A 26,404-nucleotide genomic window follows, 5' to 3' on the forward strand; every position below is an offset into this window, starting at 1 on the left:
CTCCAGGATATGTACATCCTGAAGACAGAATTGAGCAGACTTGTTATTAGACTGGGTGTGGGCTATGAGGAAAAGATAGGGATTGATGATTATTCCTAAGGTTTTCGCTAGGGCAACTGAGGGTACCCTATACAAAGATGGGGGAGACAACATATGGGAATGGAGGGTATAAAGTCTCTTAGGAGCGCCTGGGTGGTTCAGTCGGTTATGCATCTGATGCTTGATCTCACCTTAGGTCATGATGTCATCAAGCCCCACGTCAGGCTCTGCACTGACAGCACAGAGCCTGTTTGGGATTCTCTCTCTCCCTCTTTCTCTGCCCCTCCCTCCCTCCCTCCCATTCTCTCTCTCTGTCTCTCTCTGTCTCTCTCTCTCAGAATAAATAAACTTTTAAAAAAAGTTCTCTTAGACATGATAAATTGAATTGTCTCTCTTCACCTATTTAGAGGTCAGGAAAGTGATATGAGCTAGAGATACATACAATTGTGGGACTCATCAATGTAGAGATGTTACTTAGAGCCCCAAACTGGATGAGGATAATACAGGGAGTGACTAGAGAACAAGAGATGGTTAGGGACTGTACCTTGTGGCAACCAGCTGCATAGGTGAAATAGAAAGGGAAAACCTAGCAAAAGAGATTACAAAGAACAACCAGTGAGGCCGTGGGAAAATGAAAAAGGCACAATGCTCAGAAACCAAATTTTGATAGTATTTCATGAAAGAGGAAGTTAATAGTTTTGTCAAAATGTTCCCAAAAGGCTAAGTAATGTGGGCTAACTCACCACTGAATTTGGTGTAGAGGCTCCTTCTAGGCAAACAGGATTGAGCAATAGAATTTAGAAAGGGGCCCACAGTGACCCACTGGCTGAATACAGACTGGCCCATCAGGGGCCCACTTCAAAATATCCATAGGCCCTAACTGACCAATGGACTGCTTAAAACCAGGCACAGTTACCAAAAGGGGAAAATTCCATACGTCACTATACCTTCTCTTCACCTTTCCCCTTTAGAAACAGTCCCCACCCACTGCCTCCTCGCCTACAGCCCCTCCTCTGCTGTTCTGCCTGCTGCTCCCTTGTGGTGTATTCAGTAAACTTCTGTCTCCTTCGTTCTGCCTCAGGTGAATTCCTTTCTAAAATATTTATTTACTTATTTGTTGGTTTGTATTTTTTTTTCTTTTTCTTTTTTTTTTTTTTCAATATATGAAGTTTATTGTCAAATTGGTTTCCATACAACACCCAGTGCTCATCCCAAAAGGTGCCCTCCTCAATACCCATCACCCACCCTTCCCTCCCTCCCACTCCCCATCAACCCTCAGTTTGTTCTCAGTTTTTAAGAGTCTCTTATGCTTTGGATCTCTCCCACTCTAACGTCTTTTTTTTTTTTTTTCCTTCCCCTCCCCCATGGGTTTCTGTTAAGTTTCTCAGGATCCACATAAGAGTGAACACATATGGTATCTGTCTTTCTCTGTATGGCTTATTTCACTTAGCATCACACTCTCCAGTTCCATCCACGTTGCTACAAAGGGCCATATTTCATTCTTTCTCATTGCCACGTAGTAGTCCATTGTGTATATAAACCACAATTTCTTTATCCATTCATCAGTTGATGGACATTTAGGCTCTTTCCATAATTTGGCTATTGTTGAGAGTGCTGCTATAAACATTGGGGTACAAGTGCCCCTATGCATCAGTACTCCTGTATCCCTTGGGTAAATTCCTAGCAGTGCTATTGCTGGGTCATAGGGTAGGTCTATTTTTAATTTTCTGAGGAACCTCCACACTGTTTTCCAGAGTGGCTACACTAATTTGCATTCCCACCAACACTGCAAGAGGGTTCCCGTTTCTCCACATCCTCTCCAGCATCTATAGTCTCCTGATTTGTTCATTTTGGCCACTCTGACTGGCGTGAGGTGATATCTGAGTGTGGTTTTGATTTGTATTTCCCTGATGAGGAGCGACGTTGAGCATCTTTTCATGTGCCTGTTGGCCATCTGGATGTCTTCTTTAGAGAAGTGTCTATTCATGTTTTCTGCCCATTTCTTCACTGGATTATTTGTTTTTTGGGTGTGGAGTTTGGTGAGCTCTTTATAGATTTTGGATATTAGCCCTTTGTCCAATATGTCATTTGCAAATATCTTTTCCCATTCCATTGGTTGCCTTTTAGTTTTGTTGGTTGTTTCCTTTGCTGTGCAGAAGCTTTTTATCTTCATAAGGTCCCAGTAATTCATTTTTGCTTTTAATTTCCTTGCCTTTGGGAATGTGTCAAGTAAGAGATTGCTGCGGCTGAGGTCAGAGAGGTCTTTTCCTGCTTTCTCCTCTAGGGTTTTGATGGTTTCCTGTCTCACATTCAGGTCCTTTATCAATTTGAGTTTTTTTTTGTGAATGGTGTGAGAAAGTGGTCTAGTTTCAACCTTCTGCATGTTGCTGTCCAGTTCTCCCAGCACCATTTGTTAAAGAGACTATCTTTTTTCCATTGGATATTCTTTCCTGCTTTGTCAAAGATGAGTTGGCCATACGTTTGTGGGTCTAGTTCTGGGGTTTCTATTCTATTCCATTGGTCTCTGTGTCTGTTTTTGTGCCAATACCATGCTGTCTTGATGATTACAGCTTTTTTTTTTTAATTTTTTTTAATTTTTTTTTTTAGATTTATTTATTTTTTATAGAGACAGAGCACAAGTGGGGGAGGGGCAGAGAGAAAAGGAGACAGAATCCGAAGCAGGCTCCAGGCTCTGAGCTGTCAGCACAGAACCCAACGCGGGGCTCAAACTCACAAACTGTGACATCATGACCTGAGCTGAAATCGGTCACTTAACTGACTGAGCCACTCAGGCGCCCCCATGATTATAGCTTTGTAGTAGAGGCTAAAGTCTGGGATTGTGATGCCTCCTGCTTTGGTCTTCTTCTTCAAAATTACTTTGGCTATTCGGGGCCTTTTATGGTTCCATATGAATTTTAGGATTGCTTGTTCTAGTTTCGAGAAGAATGCTGGTGCTATTTTGATTGGGATTGCGTTGATGTGTAGATAGCTTTGGGTAGTATTGACATTTTGGCAATATTTATTCTTCCAACCCATAAGCACGGAATGTTTTTCCATTTCTTTATATCTTCTTCAATTTCCTTCATGAGCTTTCTATAGTTTTCAGCATACAGATCTTATACATCTTTGGTTAGATTTATTCCTAGGTATTTTATGCTTCTTAGTGCAATTGTGAATGGGATCAGTTTCTTTATTTGTCTTTCTGTTGCTTCATTATTAGTGTATAAGAATGCAACTATTTTCTGTACATTGATTTTGTATCCTGCAACTTTGCTGAATTCATGTATCAGTTCTAGCAGACTTCTGGTGGAGTCTATCGGATTTTCCATATATAATATCATGTCATCTGCAAAAAGTGAAAGCTTGACTTCATCCTTGCCAATTTTGATGCCTTTGATTTCCTTTTGTTATCTGATTGCTGATGCTAGCACTTCCAACACTATGTTAAACAACAGCGGTGAGAGTGGGCATCCCTGTCGTGTTCCTGATCTCAGGGGGAAAGCTCTCAGTTTTTCCCCCATTGAGGATGATATTAGTTTTTCCTAAATGGCTTTTATGATGTTTAAGTATGTTCCTTCTACCCCGACTTTCTCAAGGGTTTTTATTAAGAAAGTTTGCTGAATTTTGTCAAAGGCCTTTTCTGCATCGATTGACAGGATCATATGTTTCTTATCTTTTCTTTTATTAATGTGATGTATCACATTGATTGATTTGCGAATGTGGAATCAGCCCTGCATCCTAGGAATGAATCCCACTTGATCATGGTGAATAATTCTTTTTATATGCTGTTGAATTCGATTTGCTAGTATCTTATTGAGAATTTTTGCATCCATATTCATCAGGGATATTGGCCTGTAGTTCTCTTTTTTTACTGGGTCTCTGTCCGGTTTAGGAATCAAAGTAATACTGGCTTCATAGAATGAGTCTGGAAGTTTTCCTTCCCTTTCGATTTTTTGGAATAGCTTGAGAAGGATAGGTATTATCTCTGCTTTAAACGTCTGGTAGAACTCCCCTGGGAAGCCATCTGGTCCTGGACTCTTATTTGTTGGGAGATTTTTGATAACCGATTCAATTTCTTCGCTGGTTATGGGTCTGTTCAAGCTTTCTATTTCCTCCTGATTGAGTTTTGGAAGCTTGTGGGTGTTTAGGAATTTGTCTGTTTCTTCCAGGTTGTCCAGTTTGTTGGCATATAATTTTTCATAGTATTCCCTGATAATTGTATCTCTGAGAGATTGGTTGTAATGATTCCATTTTCATTCATGATTTTATCTATTTGGGTCATCTCCCTTTTCTTTTTGAGAAGCCTGGCTAGAGGTTTATCAATTTTGTTTATTTTTTCAAAAAACCAACTCTTGGTTTCGTTGATCTGCTCTACAGTTTTTTTAGATTCTATATTGTTTATTTCTGCTCTGATCTTTATTATTTCTCTTCTGCTGGATTTAGGCTGTCTTTGCTCTTCTGCTTCTATTTCCTTTAGGTGTGCTGTTAGATTTTGTTGTTTGTTTGTATTTTTTAGAGAGGGTGCAAGTGAACAAGGGGCAGAGAGAGAGAGGGAGAGAGAAAGAAAGAGAGAGAATCCACACAGGCTCTGCCCTGTCAGTGTGGAGCTATGGATGCACTGTGGGGCTTGACCTCACCGCCATTTGGGGCCTGAATTCAAGAACCATGAGATCATGACCTGAGCCAAAGTCAGATGCTTAACTGACTGAGCCACCCAGGCACCCCGGTCTCTGGGGAATTCTTTCACTGCATGTGCCACTGGTTTCCACACATTTGTCACCTCACATTTGGGGGACCCCACCCAATTGGAAGAGACACCACCTTTGGTAATATTAATAGGGGATGTTTTGGCAGAGTAAAATAAGGCCTAAAACCCAAATGGAATGTATGAGGGACAGGCCAGGTGGTGAGAAAAGGGAGAGAGCAAATGTTGACCACCCCTTTAATGAGATTTGTTATAAGGAGCAAGAAAAAAAATGGGATAGTCTTGCAGCAAGACTCCAGGTCTAAGGAGAGGTTATATGTGTATGCATTTTTTTTCCAGAATATTATATTTGTAAACATGAGTGCAGTTACTGCAGGTTAGTTAACACTGGACTCTCAAAAACACTGTTCAAATTTCAGTATATTAACTGATTAAAGTATGAACTTTGCTGCTACCTCTCCAGTACACAAATTGTGATGTAATTATCCTATGTGCATCTTGATCAGTGACCAGCCATATCACTTCTTTCAAAGTGTATTAGTGATTGGTTACTGTGCATCTGTTATTCAGCTCATACACAGACTGCAAAGCATAGATCGTCTTGCTTATCTCTCAGTGATATATGTAAATGATAGGTGAATTTTTAAAGCTATTCTGATGATTAATGCTTCAAATAACTCTGATGTACTTGAATAAAATGTGAAAATTTGCTTTTTACCTTCAAACACAACTTCATTAATTCAGCCAGTGGACATAGAATTATTTCAATATTTAAAACCTGTTACGTGGACTTTCAGACAGGGTATTGAATTAAAATAATGCATTTTTAACTGAGTTTTGAAAAAATAAGACATAATGCATGTAACTGAAAACATTCAAGCATCGTGAGAAGAAGTAACATGCATGCAGTATGGTAAAATCTTTTAACTCACTTTACATATAGCTTTGCAGTGTTTAAATCAAATGTAAATGGAGTTATAGAAGAAAGAGTGAACTTTGAAATTTTAACACTGCCTATAAGTGTTAACACTATCTAGATTCAAGGAACTCCAGATACACAGCCATTTAGTGAATGAAAACTTATCAACATAAATGAGAAAAGTGGCTGTCATGTATGTGTTCCATAGAAAGTGATGCTGGCAAAAAAAAACTATATTAAAGCAACTCTGGGAGGCGTTTTCACGATTTTGAAAATACAATGAGTAAAAGGTTGGAGGCTAATTCAAACTTAGATTCACCAAGGCATAGAAAAGATGCCTGTTTTGTATTGTAAGTCATACAGTAGAAAGGTGAGTTTTGAAATGTTCAAATTACTCTTGCTAAATAAAGCACTCGAAATTCTCAGTGTTTCTAATGTTTTAATCTACAGTATATTAAAAAAAATTCGTTTCACTATTTTTTTTCATTTCCCTGTACATTTATAATTGACAATAGAAGAGTTTTTAATGTTTTGATAGGAAAATTTTTAAGTCCTGGGCAACTGTAATTTTTTCCTATTGATTAGTAAGATAGTTTTGTATAGTTGTATTGCAGACTAGAAGTCTGGAGTTCTCCCTTCTCCAGCAAGAGAGTGGACACAGAATTGAATACAAGAGAAGCTCATGTCTGGGAGGAGACAAGAGCCCTGAGCAGGGGTTTTGTCTGCATATTTATTGAGCTCTCAAGATATTACACACATGGTGAATGTGAGGAAAACAATGCTACATGCAAGGACTGTAATGACAAGTTCCTGATCCTTCTTTTGCTGTCAAATGGGTTGGAGGGTGATTCTGAAAAGGCATAAAAAGAGACCTAGTAAAAGCATTCCATTTCCCAGAATTATCCAAAATTTGAGATGGGTACTGGCTATAAGTGAAAAAGGATTTAGGTTATGCCGTATTGCCCAGGAATCATCCCATTCATTTCTAAGTTGGTCTTCTGCATAGATATTAAGCTTGGCCTGCACAAAGGAAGGTAAGGAGAAAAATCAGGGTTATCTGCATGGAATTCCTGCCAGTGATGGAGATCATGGCCATCAGATGCAAATCAGGGGTGTATACAATACCATTGTGTTGTAAGAGGGTAATGGTCTGGTTAGACAGGTGTTTAAGGCTTCCCCATGTTATATCAGGGGCAAGGATTTGAGTTTGTGGAGTGGCTTCAGGATGAGGAGTCAATCAAGAGGCTTCTTCCATCTTGAAAGAAGGGGGCAGTGGTCACTCTTTCAGAGTCATTCTCTGGAAGTCCTGGTTGATTGGAAGATATTCTGGGAGTCTAAACTATGCCATGATACGGTTTCACCAACCAAAAGGGAATCTATAGAGGTCCGGAATCTGAAAGAGCACAAACATATACTTTACCCCAGGTGAGGAGTTTAGTGGGTCCAACCCAGGTGGGTCTCCCTTCAGGGGTTTTGTATAGCACCATGGGATGAGAGGGTTTATCTAATTTTAAAGAATGCCACTCAGCTGCAGTTAGCCCTTGAGGGTCAAGATTTAAAAAGTTAAGAGTGATCACAGTGTGATTGAGGAGAACATGAGGTTATAATATAGGCAGCTAGAGGCAATTCCCCCTTTTTTGTTTTTTTAACATTTTTTTAAGTGTGTTATGTACTCATTCTACAATTGTTTGGCCTTATGGATTATAAGGAGGGGCAATTTCAACCAAGGTTTGAGTAGAACAACTGAAAAGGGCATGCTGTCCTGCTGTTCTGCCCTTTTGGTTAAAATAATATATATTTTTTCCATCTTTTGGGCAGACCAAAGAGAAAAAAAACCTTAACATTTTTTTTAACGTCTAATGCAAATTTTTTTTAATGCTAGATTTATCAATTAAGCACAAAGCAAGTTTTCCATGGTAAAATCTTAAAGCACAAAGCACATTTTTAAGACCCAAATAGTCCTTTTTGCAATAAGACAAAAGCACAAACCTACATCTAGCAATTTTTGCAATAAGTCAAAAGCAGAAACCTACATCTAGCAATTAATGCTTTAGCCTCTATTTCATTAGATATCCAATGATTTGTCATTAGATATCCCCAATTTGTCATGCAAGCAAAACTTTAATGTTTTAGGTTACCAAAGCCTTTGAAAGCTATCTTAATAATTACCTGTGAAAACTATGAGACAAAGTTTACCATTAAAGTCATACTTTTGCTAACAAATTGGAACAGAAAGTATGAGCTTCTTTGACCTTGAGAAAACCTAGGTAGAATATATATATTTTTTAATTTAATGTTGATAAACAGGTCTATTTCAAACCAACAAACTTAAATTAGCTTAAACATTGAATACCTTTTACTTGGGTCTACCTAAGACAATTTGTTCCCCATATTTAATTTTTACCTGGAACATTTCTGGGGAAATCTGAAGTGAAGGGTCTTTGCTACTAGACATTTCCAATTGTGAGTCTCTCAAAAGTTCTGCAGCAGTGAATCCTCATATAGTTTTGCTTTTCTCTGACCTTGTCAGGGGAGATTAAAGTTCCGTACACTTTTTCTTTTAGAGCTCTAGTCTTCCCCGGCTTTCTACAGTCCTTGAGTACATGTCACCTTCTATCCACATCAGGGTCTCCAACTGTCACAGACTATAAGTCTGGAGTTCTTTCTTGTCCAGCAAGAGAGGGAATGCAGAATTGAATAAGAGAGAAGCTAATGTTTGGGAGGAAACAAGAACTCCAAACAGGGCTTTTGTCTCCATATTTATTGCGTTCTCAAGATCTTACACATGGTGAATGTGAAGAAAACAATCACATAGTAATCAATAACGTGTGTGTAAGAAGCAAAGGGTCTGGGGAACAAATGCAGTTTGAAGTTGTGATCAAAGTATATTGGAGCCAGATGGAAAGTAGTTTCCTGCAGGTGATATAACAAGTTACTCACAATCCCATTATGCTGTCTCGCTAACTAACCTTAGGTGCTTTTGCCCTGTGGTGGTGGCTTTCTGCCCTGAGCTTTTTTTTTTTTAATGTTTTTATTTATTTTTGAGAGAGAGAGAGAGACAGAGTGTGAGCAGGGGAGGGGCAGAGAGAGAGAGAGAGACACAGAATCTGAAGCAGGCTTCAGGCTTTGAGCTATCAGCACAGAGCCCAACGCGGGGCTCGAACTAGTGAACTGCAAGATCATGACCTGAGCCGAAGTCAGATGCTCAATGGACTGAGCCACCCAGCCACCCCCTCTTTTTTTTTTTTTTCCTTCCCTAAGCTTTTTTAACCAATTTATGTAAGTATAAGGAATTCTTGAACCTATTTCCCCACATGGTTGCAACTTGCATAGACCTTTTCATGGTCCCACAGTACCATGCCAAGCAAGGGACTGCATGTATTTATATAATGTGATGGTTAATTTTATGTGTCAACATGGCTAGGCCATAGTGACTGGATATTTGGTGAAACAGTCTTCTGGATGGATGTTTCTATGAGGGTGTTTTTGGTATGAGACTGACATTTAACCAGTGAACTTTGAATAAAGCAGATTACCTTCCATTATGTGGTAGACCTCATTTAATTAGTCAAAAGCTGTAATAGGACAGACTGACCACCTCCCCCCAAGCCAGAAGGAATTCTGCCAACAGACTGCTTTTGCACTCTTTCTGCAACTCTTTCCCTGAGTCTTCAGCCTGCTAGCCTACTTCACCAGTTTTTGGACTTGCCAGCCCTCCACAATCACATGAGCTAATTCCTTAGAACAAATTTCTCTCTAGGGGCGCCTGTGTGGCTCAGTCAGTTAGGCCTCTGACTCTTGGTTTGGGCTCAGGTCATGATCTCCCAGTTTGTGAGATCAGGCCCACATAGGGCTCTGTGCTGACAGTGGGGAGCCTGCTTGGATTCTCTCTTTCCCTTTCTGTCTACCCATCTCCTGCTCATGCTCGCTCTCTCTCGCTCTCTCAAAATAAATGGATTAACTTTAAAAAGATAAATTTAAAACAAAACAAAAAAAGAGCAAATTGTCTCTCTCATTCTCTCTCTTTCTCCCCACATATATGTATATACACATCTAAAAAAATACCTACACACGCACACACACACCCACACATCTAATTGGTTGTGTTTCTCTGGAGAATAGATAATATATATGTATTATATATAAGTATGTATAATGTATAGGTACATACTTGTGTGCCTATGTTTATAAATACATTGGGTGTGTGTGTGTGTGTGTATGTATTTTTTTTTTGAATGAAAGTTCATTGGAGACAAAGACTTTCTATTGCTCATTGTTATGTGCTTCAGACCTAGAACAGAGGTGAGCATACTCAACAAACATTTCTTTAACAACATAAATTTTATCATTTGGAATAATAAAGACAGTTTTTGAGTCCCTTCACATCAATTCACTCTTTTTTTTATTTATTTAAGGATGCAATAAGGTGTATAAATAGTAACTACCACTACTTCACAGAGAATGAATGTAAATCAGATTTTGGTGTGTGAAATAGACTTCTTGCCTCTTAATCTGTGTTTTGTCCATTGTGTCTTCATATCCTGGTAGCATTCTTGGAAGACAAAGGGCAATATAAGTGTCATTTTTCCTGTTTTTGTTTTATGTTTGAGAACTTTTTTAAATTTTTGTTTCTCTTAGGCTGAACTAAATTTGCCAGGGGTATTGTGCGGTGGATAGGATTGTTGCTGGTGGAGACCAAGGACACCCCATCAGGTAGGAGTGGGTGGGGCCTCTGAGGATTGCCCCAGTATACCTTGTTTATGTAGAGGAAATGTGACTGCGGAAAGGCATTTCCCCTTATACTTAAAATGCAATTGTACTGCAGATCTGGATTTACCTAGAACTTATTTCAAGCAGTATTTACCAAAAGTCATAATCCTTTAGAATTTGATTTAAATGTGGGATTTTTCTATGATACAGAAATTGGGATTTTTTTGTTTGATTTTTGTTTTTGTTGTTGTTGTTGTTGTTTTTTCCATTAAGGTAGGAGGCTTTACTTTGGAAATTCTCCTAGTTTCTTCCATGTGCCTCCCCCCATCCAAAATAGTCTTCTGTTTTCTCCTCAACTGAAAATAGAGCTTTATGAAAAATAGAGCTGAGGATATCAATACTTGTAGAACAGGTACTGATCAGTCACTCCAAATGAAAAACAAACTGAGTCTAAGAACAGGAGATTGGTTTAAAGCCTAATGTGCCTTTTCCTGTGTGTTTGCTATGCTAAAGAGCAGCAAATGTTCAAAACTATTCCTCTTAGTTTAAAATTCGCCTGACAATAATGAAGCTTGTCAGTTCAGGATAGAATTAAGAGCTGGAAAGGTTTCAAGTGCTTGTATTCAACATTGATGAATGAATTACAGTCTCACAGGATGATTTTCACTTGTAATTTTTCACTCAAAAACTTGGTTTAAAGGCACAACATGAGTTTAATTCTGTTTTTCCCCCCATTGTACTTGAAAAATAAGTGTTGTCTTGTATTCTTTTCTTCAGTGGTTTTGAAGTTATTTATTTCGTACTTTTTAAAGTAATATTTGATGTGAAATGTAGGGGTCCAGGAGCAAACAGTCAAGAAATAATTCTTTTTTTTTTTAATGTTTTTATTTATTTTTGAGAGAGAGAGAGCAGGGGCAGGAGAGGGACAGAGAGAGAGGGATACACAGAATCAGAAGCAGACTTCAGGCTCTGAGCTGTCAGTATAGAACCCACCTCGGGGCTTGAACGCATGAACTGCAAGTACATGACCTGCACTGTAGTCAGATGCTTAACCAACTGAGCCACCCAGGTGCCCCATCAAGACAGAATTCCTGAGATGTCTTCAGGACAAAAAAAGTGGTTTTATTAAAGCACGGGGACAGAAAGAGCTGCACTGGGGTTGTGAGGAGTGTTTGACTATATACTTTTTTTTAAGGTTTGTTTTTTTGTTTTGTTTTTTTTTTGAGAGCATGCCTGTGCGTGAGCAGGGGAGGGGCTGAGAGAGAGAGAGAGGAGGACAAGAGGATCCAAAGCAGGCTCTGCACTGACAGCAGTGGGTCTTATGCGGGGCTTGAATTCATGAACCCAACCATGCGATCATGACCTGAGCCAAAGTCGGACACTGAACCACCCAGGTGCCCCCTGATTATATACTTTTAAGTTGAGAAGGGATTAGGTATAGTTTAAGTCTCTAAGTAATTTGGAAGCTAGGCTTTCAGGGCCTCGAGGGGCTAGTTGCTATTTAAGATAAGGTCATTTACTACTGTCTACTAAAACATTAATCATACCCTTCAAATGTATATCAGGGGGCCATATGTTTGGAGGACGATTGGTAACATATATCTTAGGGTGGGGGAAGAGGTAAAGGATGTTTCCAAAAGGGTTTTCATATGTTAAGACTTACAGGATCCTGGAGGTTGGGCTGATGTCAAACTAAGGTTGCCTTTTGCCTCTAGCAGAATGTTAATATCTAGGAGGTTGAGTTCCTGGAGGCAGGTCAGTCTGCCTATATCAAGTACTTGTCAATGGGCTGTAATTGTAAGGAAGTTTAATTTTTTTTGTCTTTTGTCTTTGTTCTCCACATGGATATTTATGCATTACTTACATTCTTAAGCATGGATCTTCACTTAAGCATAGCCATTTTCTTCTTGCTTACCAAAAACTTAACATTTGTCCCAATAATATAATAAATGTTGAAATAAAAAAGATAGGGGGACACAACGGGAAAAAATAAAGAATCCAATGGATGGCTAATACAATAAGGGTAGAAATTACAAATGGCTTTCTAATAACCAAATAAAATTTGTACGTGAATTCAGTAAATATTCTGTTGGTTTGTAGACCTTTTTTCTTTTGTATTTTAGAATAATTAAAAATGGTAATTGGCAATTTCTTGAGTGCTGACATTTTGCCTGGCGTGGTTCTCCCTGCTCTCCACGAAATAGCTCTCTGAATCCACACAGCGACCTTAGGAAGTAACTAGCAGAACTGTCACATTTTACATATGAATTGAGTGAGACCCTATTGCTGGAGTCACTTGCCTGAGGCCATGCTGTTAGTAAGTGGAGGAAGGCTGCCTGGCCCCCAGATTGAACACCGTTAATGGCTGGACTAGGCCAAACAGACATGGCTTGTGTTGTTATTGCTTATCACATTGGTATTTTTTTCAGATGGCTACATGTGGAAACAGCTTTTTTAAAAGTGTTCAGCTAAACCATTTCTGATTAAATTCAATGAACTTCTAATTTTTAAGTCCCACATATGCCAAATTCAGTGATTAAATACGATTTTTCAAAATTAGTGTTGCCAGTCTGTTAATTACATTATATCACTTCTTAAAAAATGTATTTATGGGGCGCCTGGGTGGCTCAGTCGGTTGAGCGGCCAACTTCGGCTCAGGTCACGATCTCACAGTCTGTGAGTTTGAGCCTCGCGTCGGGCTCTGTGCTGACCGCTCAGAGCCTGGAGCCTGTTTCAGATTCTGTGTCTCCCTCTCTCTCTGACCCTCCCCCGTTCATGCTCTGTCTCTGTCTCAAAAATAAATAAATGTTAAAAAAAAAAAATTATTTATTTAGCTTGAAACATCATGATCCATAGGTCACATAATGATCCATGGCTTAGAATGAAAAGCTGCTGATGTTTCCCTAACTTTCTTGACACAGCCTGTAGCTTCCCCTCTTCCTTTAGTCCTAAAATGAGGATTTTAGTTCTCTCATCCCCTCTACACGTTCTCCCAGTGAACTTTGGTTAAATTTTATATTAAATGCATTGTCAGTGATTTTAGTTTTGTGACTGTGTAAATGTATTTCCCAGTTTCATTTCCTTTCATGTGTAACTTATTTTCCTAATTTTTTGTGTTTAGTTTTCTTTGAATCTGTATTATGTTTTTACACACTTTCCAGTAAGTATAGTTTTTCATGTAGTCTAACTTGTCAAATCTACTGCTCCTTTTTTTTTTTTTTTTTTTCTTTTCTTAGAGACATTCTTGCTGGAATATTCCATCCCTGGCTTCCATCTGAACCATTTGCTCTTTCAGCTCGCTGAACCTGTGTCATCCAAGCGGTTCCTTCTGCTAGCAGCTTGGAGTTACTGTTTCATCTCAGTTAGGCTGGATCCCACTTCAGTGTCTGTGTGAATCTTTTTCTTGGTTTAGTTCTTTGTTTTGGTAGGACATATCCTCCAGTAGTTTTTTGAGAAAAAAATATTTGCGACAGAAATTTTCTCTTACTTTTCACACACAAAAATGTCTGTCCTACCATCTGATGAATAGTACTCAGTGAAGAAATCATTTTCTCTTAACATTTGAAGATGGTATTCTTTTGACTTTGAGCTTCTAGTGTTTCTTTGAGAAGTTGAAGCCATTTTTGTTTCTCATTCTTTGTAATAGATCTGATTTTGCTCTTGGGTTTTTAGGATCTTTACTTTAGCCCTTATTCTGAAATTGCAAGATAATGAGCACAAATGTGAAGTTTTTAAAAATAGTTATTCCAGACATTTTGTGGGCCATTTCATATGATGGATGTTCATTTTTGGAAATGAAGTTTTTGCTCTTCTTCCACTTCCATTGCTAGCTCTCTGTTCTCCGTGGAACGGTCACTCATTTATTCAACAAATATAGTTATTAAGCACCTTCTCTCTGCCAGTGATTCTGGCTTGAAGTCACAGCAGTGAAAGCATGGCTGTCACTGAGCAAATTGGTCAGATATTGGGCCTTCTCAACTGAACCTTTAATTTTCTTTTTATTGGAATCCATCTGTTGATCTACTTTGTTCTACTTTCTGAAAGATGTCCATGGCTTTATCTTCCAGATCTTTTACTTACTGACTTATTTTTAATTTCCATTCTTTTATTTTTTTAAATTTCCAGTTGCTCCTTCTTATTCTCTGATTATGTCTTTTTTATAAAATCCTGTCTCTTTTTCTTTCTTTCTTCTCTGTCTCTGTGACAGTTAACTAAAACACATTTTTTTAAAGTATTCTTCTGTGCTCTGTGTGGTCTCTATTTATTCTAAATTGCTTTTGTAGTTTATTTGGTTGAGTCTCTTTCGTGTCTGTGGCTTTCCCTAAATGTGTGATGGTCCTTCCCTATGTGTTAGTATTTAAGAGTTAAGCACTAAAATGCTAATTAGGCACTCTGCCTATATGTGTGAGTTTATAATCTGTTAAACAATCATGTGACCATGAGGCAAAAGAGAAGAGAAAGTGGAACTGAGACTGGACATGATTGCTGGGATCAGAGTATAGTATGCCCTGTGTACCTACATAAGCAGTTTAAGCTTTATTCCATAAACACTGAGAATTCACATGATGTTCATACTTGAGGTGAGTCATTTGCAGTTATTCCCTTTAGATGCAAATTTCCTGCCTTTGTTCCATTCTCTCATAAACAGTTCTCCCTGGCTCTGATAATATTTTAATATTAGTGACTAAATACTAAATCCACTGCTTTTAATTGCCATATCTATCGTAATGTAGTTAATTCTTTCATTTTGAATGCAAATATCAAGTAACAACTCTTGATATAACCCAGTTATACTATTGCTGGCTAGGGAAGTGCTGAGTTGTAATTGAAATCATTTACAGTCACATTGGCCCCAATGTTAGTCACTCAATAGTATGTATTTTCTAGGTACATGTTTTAGTAACTAGTTAAAAAAAAAAAAAAAGGTAACACTCTCGGTCTTTGTTCATGGTACATCATATCTTTTATTTGTTCTAAGTACAATTGACCCTAGTACAACATGGGGGTGAGTGGTACCAACCCCCTGCACAGTCAAAAATCCACATATTACTTCTGACTTCCCAAAAAGTTAACTGTTGGCTGAAAGGCTTACCAATGACAAATAGTCAATTAACACATATTTTTTATGTTATATATTATATTCTGTATTCTTACAGTAAAGTAAGCTAGAGAATGTTATGAGGAAAGTCATCAGGAAGAGAAAATACACTTATAGTACTGTACATATATTTATTGGAAAAAATCCCCATGTAAGTGGACCCTGCAGTTTATTTTTTTTAACATTTTTTTTTAATCTTATTTTTGAGAGAGAGAGACAGAGCGTGAGCAGGGGAGGAACAGAGTGAGCAAGAGAGGAACAGAGGAACAGAGAACTGCTCAGGAACAGTGAGCAGGGGAGGAACAGAATCCAAAGCAGGCTCCAGGCTCTGAGCTGTCAGCACAGAGCCCGACGTGGAGCTTGAACCCATGAGCTGCGAGATCATGACCTGAGCCGAGGTAGGACTCTTAACCGACTGAGCCACCCAGGGGCCCCGACCCTTCAGTTTAAACCTGTGTTGTTCAAGGGTCAATTATAATTGCAAGTAAAATAAGTGACAGTGTTTACTTCGACAATCTATATAAACAAAATACCTCAAAACACAATTTCTTTTCCTTAAGAAAAATGGCAGAAAACATTTTTTATTATATGGTATATAACTTGTGTAAATTACTTTCTGTGAACAGAGCCCTTTGCACTCATGAATTCTTGGAGATTTGCCCTTTAGTAACACTGCCCTGCCAACAGGGCAATAGGTAAGTAGTGAGGTCCTAAGTCTCAATGCAAGGAGACGGCACACAGCAGCACAGAAATTCCCAAACTAGTAGTCCTCATTCACTTCATTATTCATTCAGCACATATATATTTTGTGTAGATTATGGACCAGGCACCACAAACAAAGATCACATTTTACATCTTGGTAAATATCTGCAGTGCCTCCTGGTGCCAGACATCGTACAGGAACCAAATAAATGATGGAGGATGAAGAATGGTAATTCATCTGTGCCTGTGAAGGTCAGGGAGGGCTTTCTAGCCCTCTGATAGTTAAATAGAATAAAATCCTCAGTGAAGCTACCAACACAGGAAAGAGTATTAAAGGTAACAAGAATTATGAACTGCTTTTGACAAGAGAGGTTAAGAATTTAGCCAAAGGACACGAAATGTTGCAAGAATCTAGCTTTTAAGTGTTTCCATGAAAAACTTGCATGTGATTACATTACTATTGAGGAGGAGTGTTTTGATCTAAAGAGCTGAGTGCTTATAGAGCGGGCTCACCTCTTTGGAGCACTTAAAGCTCTTACGAAAGAAGAAAAATGAGAGAGGAATTCCTTTGAGTGACATAGAAAAAAGTTAACACTAATTCCACTTTCTCCTTGGGGGAAAAAGTGTAGAAAGCCAGATCTCGAGCAATCTGAGCAATTCTCACTTCCATATAAGACTGGAGCTCATTGTTACTGGTACGGAGAGCAAGAGGTGACCTTCTGTCATTTCAAATATGTCGGGAGAATGCTTTTATAAAGACTTAATTCAGGGAATGCAGTTTCTCAACAGTGGCTGGAGATTTAATATCAGTGCCCATGAGGACTGGAGCTGGCAAGAGAAATGTTAAGAGTGGGGGTATGGAAACTTTGACCAGGAACCCAGTTACAAAGAAAGGGGTGTTACTGTGGTCATTACAAGTGCTCAAAGTGAGGCAGGTTGAATGCAAAATTCTGGACCAAGTGGAGAGATCAGAAGCAGTGTGTAGAAATCCAACATGGGCAAAGACACAGAAAAGACCCAGACAGAACCAGAAAGTACAAAACTATGTCTTCATTTCATTTCAGACCAGGCATGAGCAAGCAAGGAACTGAATCCCCTGAGGTGGAATCATGGAGACTCATAGGTTAGAACAAGCAGGCCATGGTTCATCCTTGTGGTTGAGTTTCCAACAGACTTCAAGGGTTAACAGCTGCATCACAAGCCAGAATAAGGGAGGATTTGGCTGCTGGTGGTCTTTGCAGCAAACAGCTAGATCCTCTGAGGAGTCAGCAGTTATGATGTATGTTTCGATTTTATGTGTGAATGGCATTTGAGTTCCTCAAAGCAATTCACACCTATTATCTTGTTGATTCTCATGATAGATCTTTGACATAGATTGGTATGTATACATAATCATTTTTTTTTTTATCAAGAAAGACAATTCTGCACAAAACCATCAATTTGGCCAGCTTCATTTCTACTATTTATTAAATACCACAGATTGCGTACCACTTATGCAAAGAGAGAAGGCTGTAAATATGTTCAGTGTTTTAATCTTTCCAAAATACAAAGTGGTATAGTCTAGGGTGATTATTGTGTTTGTTTCCTTTGGTTTCAAACTGAGGATACAAATGACTAACTATTTCATCAAAATGTCATCTCTATTTCATTATGTAGTGTTGTCTCTGGGAGGTCACTATCCAGCAAAATATTGTATTTTTCAGCCTTTGTTTAATCTAGGTGGAGCCAGATGACTGCTTCTCACTAATGACTTGTGATTAGAAAGGTGACTTCTGGGTCCAGGCAGTTAAAAAGTAGGTGTGCCTTATCCATCCTTCTCCCTCTTTCTGTCAGCTGGATGCAAAGGACTCCGTCTAAGTCCCTTGGGATGGCAGAGCCACCAAATGGGAGGAACTTGGGTCCTTGAATAACCATATAGAGAGAAACCACCTGCCAACTAGGAACATTCACATTAGAAAGTGAGAAACAGATGTATGTTGAATTAGACCACTTGTTATGTTCAGCAGCTGTTATCACATTGACTACATAATTCCTTTTAAAAATAGGAATTAAGAAGAGTTGCCAGATTTAAGTAAATAAAAACATAGACCATTAAGTGACTAAAGACAGAGGTGCAACCAAGTGAAGACCATTAATATATATGTATTTTGAAACTATAAAAGGCGTTAAATCAAGCAGAATGCTGTATCATCAAATGGTGACATTCAATATGTAATATATCAAATTGATAATAGACTTGAGAATTTATATCGTTCAGAATACTTATATCATTCTTTCTGAAAAACATTTTTAACGTTTATTTATTTTTGAGAGACAGAGGAAGAGAGAAGGAGTGGGGGAGGGGCAGAAAAAGAGGGGAACAGAGGATCTGAAGCAGGCTCTCTCCTAATAGCAGAGAGCCTGATGCAAGGCTCAAAGGCAACCGTGAGATCATGACCTGAGCCAAAGTCCAACGCTGCATCAACTGAGCCACCAAAGCACCCCTGAAATATTTAACCATTATTATTTAGATAAAATATTTTCAGTCCTAAAACAACGTCTAGCTGTTATCAATGTAAATTTAAACTGAAGTATGCAATAACATTTTTAAAAATGGAAATCTAAAATTATTAGATTATGTCAAAAAGTATTTATAATTGTGTTCCATTAAAAAAATAATTTGGGATGAGCACTGGGTGTTGTATGGAAACCAATTTGACAATAAACTTCATATATTGAAAAAAAAAGAAAAAAAAGAAAAGCATTTTTGCATGCATATACTGTAAATATATATTATAAGGCTTTGTCTCTAAATTTCTACGGTTAAAGGAATAAAAAAAAAATAATAAGTACCTGATTATTTTCAACAGGGCTTACTGACTGTGAATTCCTAATTCCTTAAAAGAATAGAAAAATGTTGCCATTATTTTTGCATTTTTCAAAAGAAACTTCCATAATATTGCTGAAAAACCAGAAAGGGTATCAAGAGTAGAAGAGAAATAATGATAAATTTGTAGAAGTTACTGAAGTAGATTGGGTTCACCTCTAATTCTGACTTTCAGGAAAAGGTGAATCAGCATGAGCTACTTACTGGTTTCCTCTCCTGGAATTAAGTCTATAGAACTATAAAAGGAAAGGAGGAACCAGGGTAGGATAATATTTGTATTTCAGTGCATTTTTTTCAATTCTAGAAGATATATTTCAGGGTCATTTGATTCTGATTCTACAAAGTCTAGTTAGAACTCTTTACAGATGATCAAGAGCAATGCAAAATAACTTCTGTCTACTAACAGGCAAATTCTGTTGTATCCAATGGAAATTCAATTGGCTTTTCTTCTCCCCTGTGGAACAGTTTTTTTGCTCTATTTGCATATTCATTTAAATAGTTCTGATCTTCAGGGGCCTCTGGGTGGCTCAGTCAGTTAAGCATTCAAGTCTTGATTTCAGGTCAGGTCATGATTTCACAGTTTGTGAGTCCAAGCCCCACATCAGGCTGTGTGCTGACAGTGTGGAGTCTGTTTGGGATTCTCTCTCTCCCTCTTTATCTGCCACTCCTCCATGCTCTCGCTCTCTCGCTCTCTCTCTCTCTCTCTCTCTCAAAAGAAATAAATCAAAAAATTTTTAAAAATCTAAATATTCCTGATCTTTAAATGTGTTTCTCAACAGATTCTTTGTTTTTAACTGAAAACTTTATTAGAGTGGTTTTAGGTTCAAAGCAAAATTGACCTGAAAGTATAGAAGTCCATATATTCCCTCTCCTTCTTTCCCGGAAACCCTGCTATTGACATCCCTTACCACAGTGGCACATTTGTTAGAAATGATAAACCCATACTGACATACCACCCTCGGCATAGTTTCTATGGGGGTTTACTCTTGGTGTTGTACATTCTATGGGTTTTGACAATTGTATAGTGACATTTATCTACCACTATTATAGTATTATACATGCCTTAAAAAACCCCAAACAATATATATATGACACCTAGTTAAATATAGATTTTTGGATAAATAGTAATAATTTTTAATATAGTAATCATTTATAAGAATACATTTTAGTATAAGTATGTTCTAAAAATTATGTGCATGTTATACAAAAGCTTTATTCACTGTTCATCTGTAATGCAAACTTAACTAGACATCCTGTATTTTATCTGATAACCCTAGAATTATGAGTAAGCAAATTAAAGAGTTGATGACATAATTGTGCTTGGATGTTTAATTATTAATTTGTTGTATGAAACATTTTATTTTGGAAGAGATTTGTTTACTAGCAAATGTTTTCTTTAATCCTACCCTCTCTAGTGAACTTCAGCATTTAAAACCCCAAGACACTTACTATTGCAGAAATGGAAAGTGAGAATTTGCTAAGGGTCTGTTTGTAAACCTCTCCTCAAAATAAAGAAGGAAAGTGGTAAAAAGATAAAATAGAAATTTAATGTGAGTTAAATGTTTTATACAAGTGGGTCTCTTTTTTCTTTTTCTTTTTTTTTTTTTTTTTTGATGGAGACCAATAATTCTACCACTTTAATTTCATACTCTTGATGAAGATAAAGGAAAAAAGCTCAATGTGTTTTCAAGGAAAATTATGCAGAGCTCAGGAACACCATCACTGTATAACAGGGCTGGTTCCTTCCCTGACTTGCTATGAAGTCATGGAAAATTGAATATATGAACTCTCATTCAGAAGTAATAAATCATATATACAAAGAATTTCAAAGAGTTACCAATTAGAGAAAATAAAAATTGATTGCCATTACAGTACATTAATCAAAACTTCTTAAACTAGAAAAGCTATAAAAAAAGTACCTTTTCAAAATAAAAGCAGGAGGAATTAATGTGACAGATTTAAATTAAGAGAAAATTAGTGATTCTCTACTATCATTTAATTAAATCCTCCTTTTTTACAGAGAGAGAAATGAGACCCAAAAAATTATGAATATGCCCCAAGACACGCAGCTAATCAGTGCTACAAAACCCAGTCATGTGCTTTTTCTTAGGTTCATCTCTTTTTCCTACAGAGAAGTTCCTGCAATGGAAGCAAACTGAGAAAAAAAGACCAAATTCTAGTGCATCAAAATTCTATTTTATCATTGAGAGGACAATACCTACATTTAATTGCCTTAAAACAAAAAGTACAATTTCTGTGATATGATACATCTCTTGAATCAGAGTAGCAAATCAGAAAAATTCTAGATATTTAAATGTCAAGACAAGGTTTGTACACTACTGAATATACAGTACTGCTCAACACCTGTTAAGGAGTACTAAGACTGGCGGCGCCTGAGTGGCTCAGTCGGTTAAGCGGCCGACTTCGGCTCAGATCATGATCTCGCGGTCTGTGAGTTCGAGCCCCGCGTCGCACTCTGTGCTGACAGCTTGGAGCCTGGAGCCTATTTCGGATTCTGTGTCTCCCTCTCTCTGACCCTCCCCCATTCATGCTCTGTCTCTCTCTGTCTCAAAAATAAATAGACATTAAAAAAAAAAAGTACTACGACTGTATATAATGATATATATTATTTTATATGTCGGTGTTTTATTTTTTTCCTTTCATTTGCAATAGTGAAGAGATTTTCTCTCCAAGAATGAACCAAAAGAACATTAGAATACTTCCATAATAAAGGATAGATTTTTACTGTTTAGTTAATGCTAAATGAGAAACATCAAATACATGGTGTCTGTATTGGGACTACAGCACATTTAACATATATTATCTGTCTAACCCCAAACGTCACGATGTATCTGTCATCTTGGCAACTGAGGCCACATTCATTTAATAGTTATTGATCATCGACTGGGTGGAGGGCACTATGGCAGTCCCTGGCACAAACTTGGACTTTCTGATTCTTTGCACTTCGCTGTGCTAAATCTTTAACTCCTTAAAAATAAATAATTAAGATATTGGGATAAAATAGCAATCAGAAAAGTGTGCTTTGGGTAGACTCATATACAGAGAAAGCAAATTTTGATGTATAAAATTTTAAAACTCTTAAGTATATTTTAATAGTCAATAAAATTAAAATCTTGAAGGTCTGGATCACATAGCCTTATTTGTTTTTTTTGTTTTTTTTTTTTTGTTTTTTTTTGTTTTTTTTTTTTGAATATTAAATCGTTTATTGATTACACATGATAATGGACGATACACAAGCTTTAATCCCATCTATAATTTTATCTGATACCATAATTCAATTTAGATATATTGCATAGGATGTGCCAACAATCATATTAATAACCAAATAAACTCCACGACTTTGCTTGGGTGACCCTTTTAACGGTGAACTCCAGGTCACAACACATTAACTGTCAGTTCAACCACACCAATGTTTGTGGAGACAACGGCTTCTGTGCCCAAGCAGGTTGCAAATAAATTTCAAATGGAACCTGGCATCACCCTGATGGAATTCTAACTTCACACTGTTGGGGTAGTTTACCAAGATGGCTTCAGAGTAGACTAACTTTACACAGCACATTTAAAAAAAGACACATTTATTCAGCGTCATGATCAGACTATTACATTTAGCAATCAACAGCATGGGTGCAAAAAAAAAAATCTACATTAAAACCCTTTGTTGGAATGCTTTACACTTTCCACAGAACAGAAACTAAAATAACCTGTTATACAATTAGTCACAAATACAGTCCTCGAGTTTTTTGCCCATACACATGAGTATTGTCTAAAACATGTCTTCTTTGTAGCAGCTAGGCCCTGCCACCACTGTGCTTGGCTGAGTTCACAAATCTGTTGTAACCTGTAGCTTCCCTGTCACTTCTCTGGCTCTCCTCTCCTGCTAAGCTTTGTTTCCTGGCAGTAATTAAAACCTTCTGCCACTGCCATAGCTACTGCTGCTGCTGGAACCGCCATAGCCACCTTGGTTTCGTGGTTTGGCAAAGTATTGGCCTCCACCACCATAGGGGCCAGAGCTTCTGCCTCCAAAATTTCCTCCTTTCATGGGTCCAAAATTTGAAGATTGATTGTTGTAATTGCCCAAATCATTATAGCTTCCACCACCTCCAAAGTTGCTTCCATCGTTACCAAATCCGTTATAGCCATCCCCACTGCCACCATATCCACCACCACCTCGACTGCCGCCAAAGCCACCTCGCCCACTGAAGTTTCCTCCACGGCCAAAGTTGTCATTCCCACCAAAACCACCTCCACGACCACCACCGAATTTCCCAGAACCACTTCGACCTCTTTGGCTGGAAGAAGCACTAGCCATCTCTTGCTTAGATAAAGCTTTCCTTACTTCACAGTTGTGGCCGTTCACAGTATGGTATTTTTGAATGACAATCTTGTCTACAGAGTCATGGTCGTCAAAGGTCACAAAAGCAAAGCCTCTCTTTTTGCCACTGCCTCGGTCAGTCATGATTTCAATCACTTCAATTTTCCCATACTGTTCAAAATAATCTCTTAGATGATGTTCTTCAGTGTCTTCTTTAATGCCACCGACAAAAATCTTTTTCACAGTTAAGTGGGCACCAGGTCTTTGAGAATCTTCTCTCGAGACAGCCCTCTTTGGTTCCACAACTCTTCCATCCACCTTGTGTGGCCTTGCATTCATGGCTGCATCCACCTCTTCCACAGTGGCATAGGTGACAAACCCAAAGCCTCTGGAGCGCTTGGTGTTTGGATCTCTCATTACCACACAGTCCGTAAGCGTTCCCCATTGCTCAAAATGGCTCCTCAGACTCTCATCGGTTGTTTCAAAGCTCAAACCTCCAATGAAAAGCTTCCGCAGCTGTTCAGGCTCTTTGGGAGACTCTGACTTAGACATGACGGCGGTGGGAGGGGAGACTTTCACGATGCTTACTCGGCGGCGTCCACGGGCAGAAAGCCACATAGCCTTATTTGAAGAGAAAGAATGATATTTCTAATATGGCTTTCTAGGTTAGGCCATTTTTAAGATGCGACTTAATATATAATCCTAGTTCCTGCTAATATTGTGCCTTTGCTGAGTAGAGCCAGAAAATGGTGCCAGATGATTCTGTCAGGCTTATATGTAAATCCGCAGGGAAAAATCATGAAGTTAAGTAATATTCATACTTGACAGATAAATGGTAATAGTGACAAGGAATCTCAGTGTTACAGAACGAAGTCAGCCATTATTGAAGTTGGGAGAAATGAAAGCAATCTAAAATTTTCCTTGCCACCAAAATGATGTACATGCAGCTTTCACACGTTCCCATTGGATCATGGCATCCTATTAAAATTTGGGCTGAAATGTCTCATAGCAATATAATGAGTCTTTTAAAAATAATCCTTTAAAAATAACTTGATAAAATCTTGCTGACATAAATGTCTGTAGAGTTAGCCACATGTATGGTAACCTGACTATTTCCTTCAAAGACCATAAATGATCTGAAAGAAGTCATATCACTTTAACAGTCTTTCTCTCCATAGCTTTCCTCTCCTATAATTTCAGGCCAACACTGAAGTGTTGAAAAACACTTTCAAGTAACTGTTTAATTTCTTTTTCAAAAATATACTAAGAGGCAGCTTTGTCAAAGAAATGAAATTCTCTTTGTGATGGAATGTATGAAGGGGCACCCAGGTGGCTTAGTCGGTTAAGCATCTGACTTCAGCTCAGGTACATGGATTCAAGTCCCACAATGGGTTTTGTGCTCAGAGCTCAGAGCCTGGAGCCTGCCTGCTTCAGATTCTCGGTGTCACTCTCTGCCACTCCCCGGCTTGTGCTCTCTCTCTTGTCTCTCAAAAATATATAAACATTAAAAAAAAATGGACTATATAGATAAATAGATATAAATCTATATGTATCTAAATATAACATTACATTATCAACATTATGCGTTTGTCTTTCTTGAAAACATTATTGATGCTATTCTTAGGCTTCTTCTCTTCTCACTTCACATGTTCTTGCTCTGCATCTCCTTTACACCAGCAGCATCAAACTGCCTACATCCTAAATGCCTTCCAATTCTAAATGCCTGTCGACTGTTCTGCTCACCTCCAGATGCACGTTCTCAACTGCCTACGTGACATCTCAACATGTCTCCCAAATGGACCACAGTGCCTTTCCTGCAAAACTAACTCTAATTCCTAAAGTCCGCTCTGCTTCTCTAAATTATCTAATTATGAGAGTATAGCAGAGTAATTATTAGAATAGGCTATGCAATCAGACTGTCTGGCTTCAAATCTTTACTTTGTCACTTTCTAGTTGGTGACCTTGTGCAAATTACTCAATGTTTCTGTCCTCAGTTTCCTGATCTTTAATACAGGAGTAATACCTGTCTCCTGGTGTTGAATGAGAGTTGAATAAACAATCTCTCAGCAGTCTTAGAATATAGCTTATGTTCTATAAATGTTAGCTTTTATTCTTGTTTCTAAAACATTCATAGTCTAGTCAATTTCTCAAATTAGAAACTAGTAATTTTCCTCTTTCTCTCTTCACAATTTACTTTATCATCTGGATACATCACTACTGCTTCCTAAAAATCTATTTTATCTGTCCTTTTTCCCCTGAACACTAGTTTTAGTTCAGGTACTCATCATTTCTCACCAGCATAACCTATGTCCTTGCTTCCATGGAATTCTCTTTTCCTGTTCGCAATTTGTCTAATAATGCCACTTCCTCCATGACAAAACTTCAGTAACTCCCTTATGGTCTACAGATCAAATAAAAATTGTTAGCAGTGCTTATAGGGTCCTTCATGGTCTGGCTTCTTCTGCTTACTTTTAAAATTTCTTGTCTTGGGCTTTCCCCACACATGCCCTCCATCCATACTTAGCTATTTGGAATTCTCCAAACATACCATGTTGTTTCATGTCTTCATTTATTTTCACATAGATTATGTGAAAATTTTGTACATGATCTACCTCTGCCTGCATATCTGCTTGGTACATTTTTCATCTATTAAGACTTAGCTTCAAGGCTATCTCTTCCAGGGAGAGCTCTCTGAACTTGCTGCTTTCCTTGTATTTGCATTTTATTCATGGTACTTTCCTTATCTCTTCACTACATGGTGCATCTTATAGACGAATGACTCTCAAATTTCAATGTGCCTGAAATGACAAGTAGAATTTGCAAAATGCAAAGTCCTGGGTCCTACCGTCAGAAATTCTGATCCAGTGGATCAGGTTGGAGCCAAGCTTCTGTATGTTTTATGAGATCCCCAGATTTCTGTGCACACGAATGTTTTAGACCATTCTTCTGTTTTACTCATTCCTTTATCCTTAGAATCTTGCATAATACATAAGAATTTATTACGGTACTTAAATTCTTTTTGGAAATAAAAT

At 38.0% G+C, this 26,404-nt stretch overlaps 2 protein-coding genes across 11 annotated transcripts in view; one reads left to right on the plus strand and one right to left on the minus strand.

Moving 5' to 3' along the window:
- Window positions 1-26,404, plus strand: part of MCTP1 (multiple C2 and transmembrane domain containing 1) — a 530,890-nt gene that overhangs the window by 96,099 nt on the left and 408,387 nt on the right. The gene's annotated exons all lie outside the window — the stretch shown is intronic.
- On the minus strand, window positions 22,619-23,980 carry LOC109254691 (heterogeneous nuclear ribonucleoprotein A1-like). The gene has a single exon (XM_019428814.2). The coding sequence runs from the start codon at window positions 23,922-23,924 to the stop codon at window positions 22,962-22,964; it is 963 nt and encodes a 320-aa protein (XP_019284359.2). The 5' UTR covers window positions 23,925-23,980; the 3' UTR covers window positions 22,619-22,961.

Source organism: Panthera pardus, unplaced genomic scaffold (assembly GCF_024362965.1).
Source record: "Panthera pardus isolate Hobbes unplaced genomic scaffold, ASM2436296v1 HiC_scaffold_2, whole genome shotgun sequence".
NCBI classification, from domain to species: Eukaryota; Metazoa; Chordata; class Mammalia; order Carnivora; family Felidae; genus Panthera; species Panthera pardus.